This window comes from Bidens hawaiensis, unplaced genomic scaffold (genome assembly GCF_021521415.1).
Source record: "Bidens hawaiensis isolate Kalapana, Puna unplaced genomic scaffold, B.hawaiensis_p1.1 tig00002186_1, whole genome shotgun sequence".
NCBI classification, from domain to species: Eukaryota; Viridiplantae; Streptophyta; class Magnoliopsida; order Asterales; family Asteraceae; genus Bidens; species Bidens hawaiensis.
Window position 1 is genome coordinate 3,167,222 of NW_027491117.1, and position 5,785 is coordinate 3,173,006.

Genomic DNA, 5,785 nt, shown 5'->3' on the forward strand with positions numbered 1-5,785 from the left:
CTGTGTGATTCTCTGTCACGTAGCGCGACGGAGTTAGTCAGGAGACCATCGCGTAGCGCGATGGGTCTCAAAACCCAAAATTTTCATTTCCATTCCTTTAACTTTCATAATTGACATTTTTAGCCAAAATTAGATGGGGTATTTTCACGATGTTACATCCTCCCCACCTTTAGAAAAATCTCGTCCTCGATATTTATGCAAAGAGATGTGGATACTTTCATTTCATCTCGGACTCAAGTTCCCAAGTGAATTCCAGACCACGTTGGGAATTCCATCTTACTTTTACCAATTTCAACCTTTTGGGTTTTAAAAACTTGGTTTGCCTGTCTTCAGTCTGTATCGGCTCCTTTACAGACTTGAGTTTCTCATTCACTTGTACATCTTTTATAGGCATAGCAAGTGTCTCATCAGCTAAACATTTCCGTAGATTCGATAAGTGAAATACATCATGAATTCCTTGCATTTCTTCAGGTAACTTAAGTCGATAAGCTACATGACCTATTCTTTCAACAATTTTAAATGGTCCAACAAAAAGCGGACTTAACTTCCCTTTCTTTCCAAAACGAACCACTCCTTTCCAATGTGATACTTTGAGCAACACTTTGTCTTCTTCTTTGAATTCTAACGGTTTTCGTCTTACATCAGCATAACTCTTCTGTATGTCACGTGCTGCTTTCAATCTTTCTCGGATATAGATTACTTGGTCAGTTGTTCGTTGAACAACCTCGGGACCTGATAACTGATTATCACCAATTTCAGACCAACATACAGGTGTTCTACATTTCCGTCCGTATAGTGCTTCATATGGAGCCATTTGTATACTTGTGTGATAGCTATTGTTATACGAAAATTCCATCAACGCTAGGTGAGTATCCTAGCTTCCACTTAGATCTATAACACAAGCACGAAGCATATCTTCCAATGTATGAATTGTTCTCTCACTTTGTCCATCTGTCTGTGGGTGATAAGCAGTACTCAAATTTAACCGCGTACCCATCGCTTTTTGAAAACTTCTCCAGAAGTTGGAAGTGAAACGACTATCTCTATCAGATATTATTGACAATGGCACACCATGCAATGATACAATGTTTTCCACATATAGTTGCGCCAATTTATCCATGCTATATGTTTCTTGAATTGGAATGAAATGGGTAGATTTGGTTAGTCTATCAACAATGACCCAGATAGCATCATTTTGTCTTGACGTCTTAGGTAATTTCATAATAAAATCCATGGTAATCATGTCCCATTTCCATATCGGGATCTCAGGTTGGGTAAGGCTTTTGATGCTCGGCCTTGACCTTTGAACATGTTAAGCATTTTGCCACACACAGAGCAATTTCTTTCTTCATTCCGATCCACCAATAATCATCCTTGAGATTATGATACATCTTATCACTTCCCGGATGCATCATATACTTAGATTTGTGAGCTTCTTCCAATATCTTCTCCCGCAAGCTTCCTACCATTGGTACCCAGATTCTTTTCCCTAATCTGAGTATATCATCGTCACCTTTGACTAATTGATCTATTGTTCCATTTTCTTTTTCAGCCTTTATATTATTTTCTTCTAGTGCCAACTTCGGAGCTTCCTTGATTTCAGTTAATAGATCAATTTTGAGTTCTAACCTCAAAGCTCATACTCTTTTTGGCTTTTCGTGCTCTTTTCTACTTAAAGCATCAGCTACCACATTAGCTTTACCTTCATGGTAAACTATCTCACAATCATAATCATTCAACGTCTCCATCCATCGCCTCTGTCTCATGTTCAATTCTTTCTGATCAAATATGTGCTTCAGACTTTTGTGATCAATATAAACTGTAAACTTTACACCATATAAATAGTGTCGCCATAACTTTAACGCCAAAATTATAGCTCCAAGTTCAAGATCATGTGTAGTGTAATTCTTTTCATGAACTTTTAACTGTCGTGAAGCATAAGCAATTACTTTCTTCCCTTGCATCAAAACACATCCCATTCCTGTATGTGAAGCATCACAATATACAATGAAGTTATCTTGTCCTTCAGGCAAGCTAAGACAGGTGCATTTGTTAGTTTCTGTTTAAGAGTTTCAAATGCCTCTTCATGCTTCGGTCCCCATTCAAATTTCACAGACTTCCGAGTTAGTGAAGTTAATGGAACCGCTATCCTTGAGAAATTCTGGATAAACCTTCAATAATAACCTGCTAACCCCAGAAAACTTCTTACTTGTGTCGGGGTCTTGGGTTTCTCCCATTTAGAAATTGCTTCAATTTTTGCTGGATCAACTTGAATGCCCTTTTCATTAACAATATGCCCAAGAAATTGTACTTTAGATAACCAGAATTCGCATGTTGAGAATTTGGCATAAAGCTTGTCTTTCCTTAATGTTTCGAGTATGGTTTTCAAATGAGCTTGGTGTTCTTCTTTCGTCTTGGAATAGATAAGAATGTTATCATTAAAGACAATAACAAACTTATCCAAGTAAGGTTTGCACTCGATTCATCATATCCATAAAAGCTGCCGGAGCATTAGTAAGTCCAAAAGGCATAACAGTGAACTCATAATGTCCGTATCGGGTCCTGAATGCTGTCTTGGATATGTCTTATTCTTGAACTTTCAATTGATGATAACCGGATCTTAGATCAATCTTGGAAAAACAACTAGCCCCTTGTAGCTGGTCGAAGAGATCATCTATTCTTGGGAGTGGGTATCGATTTTTGATCGTTACTTTATTCAATTCTCGATAGTCAATACATATCCTCATTGATCCGTCTTTCTTCTTAATAAACAATATTGGAGCTCCCTAGGGTGAAGAACTTGGTCGTATAAATCCTTTTACCAATAACTCGTCCAACTGCTTTTTCAGCTCTTTCATTTCAGTTGGTGCTAATCGATAAGGTGATTTAGCAATTAGAGTTGTTCCCGGAACTAAGTCGATTCAAAATTCAACTTCTCGATCGGGCGGAATTCCTGGTAACTCGTCAAAAAATACATCCTTGAATTCAGTGACAATTGGGACCTCTTCTAGTGTCTTAGGCTCGGGCTCCTTGGTTACATAAGCCATGAATGCTAAGCAACCTTTTCCCAAACAATGACTAGCTTTTATTTTTGAAATGATTCCTATCTTACCAGATTCTTTATCACCAGCTATTTGCATCATTTCATTATTTGGAGTTAGAATTTCAATAACCTTTTCATTACATAGTATTCGGGCTTGGTTGGCGGCTAACCAGTGCATCCCTAAAATAACATCAAATCCAGCTAACTCCATTGGTAACAATTGCACGGGCATTTCATATCCAGCTAAGATAATATAACTATTTAATACCTCAGATATTCGGATTAAGTTTCCATTAGCCGTTTCTACTTCATATTGATTATTCAGTTTAGCTAGAGGTTCATTCAATAGACTACAAAACTTATAATCTATGAAACTTTGATTAGCTCCGGAGTCAAATAAAACCCTAGCATAAACATTATTAATAGGAAACGTACCAGTAATCACGTCTGGTAATTCTCCCGCCTTCTGAGTGTTAAGCATGAATGCACGGGCATTTCCCCTTTTGGCTTCATTCCTAGCACCACTACCACTAGCGCCTCCAACTGCCGGTTTCCTCTTAGTGCATTCCGCACTAAAGTGCCCTTTCCCACCACAATCAAAACAGACGATTAATTTCTTCCTACAACCCTCCTCCTTGTGTCCCGGTCGTTTACAAAAGTTGCAAGTTGAATACTGATCAAACTTGCGAACATCAACTTTCGGTGTAGGCTTCAAACACCTCCCGTCATGTCGCTTACCACAGTTTTTACACATTGGTCGGTTAAATGCAGCGGACCTCCCCTTCCCTTTTTCAAACTTTCTTTTCTCATCAACTTCACGTTTCTTCTCAGTCACCATCTTCCTTTCTTCCTCTCGATTTCTAATCATACTATCCATCAAATATCCAGCCAGCTCAATAGCAGACTCGGTCGTTGCAGGCATGTGTGATCTCACATGATCACGGACTTCCTTTGGCAAACCATAAATATATCGAGTCACCTTGTTATATTCGGGAGTAACAAGATGTGGAACAAGCCTGCAGTACTCAAGGAATTTAGTGTTGTATTCCTTGATATTGGTGCCAATGACCTTGTGGTTCCAAAGTTTGGTTTAAATCTGATTAACCTCGTGGATAAGGCAGAATCTTTGTTTGATCAGTTCGTTAAAAGTTTTCCATTCAAGATTATACAAATTACTTCTTCCTTTCACGTCTATCAATGTATTCCACCATTCCAGCGCCTCTCCCTTAAACATCTGGGACGAGTACTGGATACTTTCCTCTTCGGTACACTTACTGATAATAATTATTGACTCCATTTCCTTGAGCCAACGAAGAGTAACAATCGCGCCCTTATCCCCATAGAATTCTTTCGGTTGGTATACTTGAAAGTCCTTAAACGTACATCCCGTATTGACTTTCCATTTCTTTGTTTGTCTTGGCTCATACTCAGCAGTAGAACTCTCGTATCCCTTATCTTTCGGTTCTGTTGTTATATCATCTCTCATCCTTTTTGAATCTTTTGGTTTAGAATAAACGGATATGCTCTGATTTGGTTGTTTAATTGATCTTGATTTTGACCTAGCCAAACTTTATGAATTCGCGGTGTGGTCTTGAACAATTTTTATTAAAGGAGTCACAGCTTCTTTGATTAACAAAGAAACTGTTTCTTTTATTATATCACGAATTCCTCCAATGTATTCTTCAGGCAGTGAATTATTATTTTCAGGGGTCTTCGCTTTATCAGCTTGACTCCCTTGACTGACTCGGGTTTCTCGTTGTTCAGACATTCTGTAAATTATATGAATACATGAATTTAAAACACAACACGCAAACTTTTATTCATAATATTACAAAAGATAAAAATACAACAACAGTAGTTATATAATCCTAATCTTTAGCCCATTTCTTAACCATCTTCTTCATCTTATCACATTTTTTTATGATCCTATCGCCCATCTTTTTCTTCGTGATCCTTTTGTTCTTAATTCATCCATCACCGAGTTGGGCGGGTTGAGATACCCTACCGGTGCGGATGCCGAAGGAAAAATATAAGCGTTTTCTCTCGGATACAGGTGAGGATTAGCTATATAAGTCTACATTTCCTCATCAGGAAGGTTGGTTGTATAAAATTCTTCAATCAGGCGGGCTTCTTCTCGTATCTCGTTTGCTTGTTCAGTTATGATTGGTACAGGTCCGTGAAACGGTGGAAAATTAGGATTATCAGAATAATAAACCGATTTTTGACTTGGTTCAGCTAAAGTTTGAGCACCTGGTGGGGGTGATCCAAAATGCCATAAACTGTGGTTGGAATGAACGTTCATCCAACTCGAGGATTCAGAACTGGTTTCTTGTTTGACTCTACTTTGAACTTCCAGATCATATGGATAATAGTTCGGGGTACCGGTCATTGGAACACTTTCGGAAGTGTCGCTGGATATTTCGATTGGCATTTCTGGACTTCTCGGAGCATAAATTGGTTGGCTTCCGTAAGCCAAGTAAGGATCGATTTGATCAACAGGGTGTAGCTGGTTTGGATTCATCGGATTCAGATCAGCCGGGTTCACGTGAACCGGTTCAGTCGGATTTACCGAAACAATTGGCCACCTAGGACCAAAGTTTGTGCTAACTCGGTTAGACGGCTCAGCATAGGGGGCAAGATTAGATCGCCTTGCGAGCCGACGTTTTTGTCCGTAGTAGTTAGTGTAAGACATCTGCATATATAATAACTTAAGGTTAGGCAGACTACCAATCATAACTTATC

The 5,785-nt window shown here is 38.7% G+C and overlaps 2 protein-coding genes across 2 annotated transcripts; both read right to left on the bottom strand.

Annotated features, from left to right (window-relative positions):
- Positions 1–217: 217 nt before the first annotated feature.
- On the bottom strand, positions 218–814 carry LOC143610347 (uncharacterized). Its single transcript, XM_077084854.1, has 2 exons — positions 569–814; positions 218–475 (listed from the first exon to the last, which is right to left on the bottom strand). Exons 1-2 carry the CDS (start codon positions 812–814, stop codon positions 218–220), a joined length of 504 nt encoding a protein of 167 aa, XP_076940969.1.
- Positions 815–2,921: 2,107 nt separating this feature from the next.
- On the bottom strand, positions 2,922–4,529 carry LOC143610358 (uncharacterized). The gene is made up of 2 exons (XM_077084863.1): positions 4,213–4,529; positions 2,922–4,059 (listed from the first exon to the last, which is right to left on the bottom strand). The coding sequence occupies exons 1-2, from the start codon at positions 4,527–4,529 to the stop codon at positions 2,922–2,924; spliced, it is 1,455 nt and encodes a 484-aa protein (XP_076940978.1).
- Between the last annotated feature and the right edge of the window lie 1,256 nt (positions 4,530–5,785).

Coding starts and splice junctions, on each gene's coding strand:
- LOC143610347 (XM_077084854.1), bottom strand. CDS start 814: ATGGCTCCATATGAAGCACTATACGGACGGAAATGTAGAACACCTGTA. Junction 476..568: donor TATCACATTGGAAAGGAGTG/GTTCGTTTTGGA, acceptor TATCGACTTAAG/TTACCTGAAGAAATGCAAGG.
- LOC143610358 (XM_077084863.1), bottom strand. CDS start 4,529: ATGAGAGATGATATAACAACAGAACCGAAAGATAAGGGATACGAGAGT. Junction 4,060..4,212: donor GTGAAAGGAAGAAGTAATTT/GTATAATCTTGA, acceptor TGAGTACTGCAG/GCTTGTTCCACATCTTGTTA.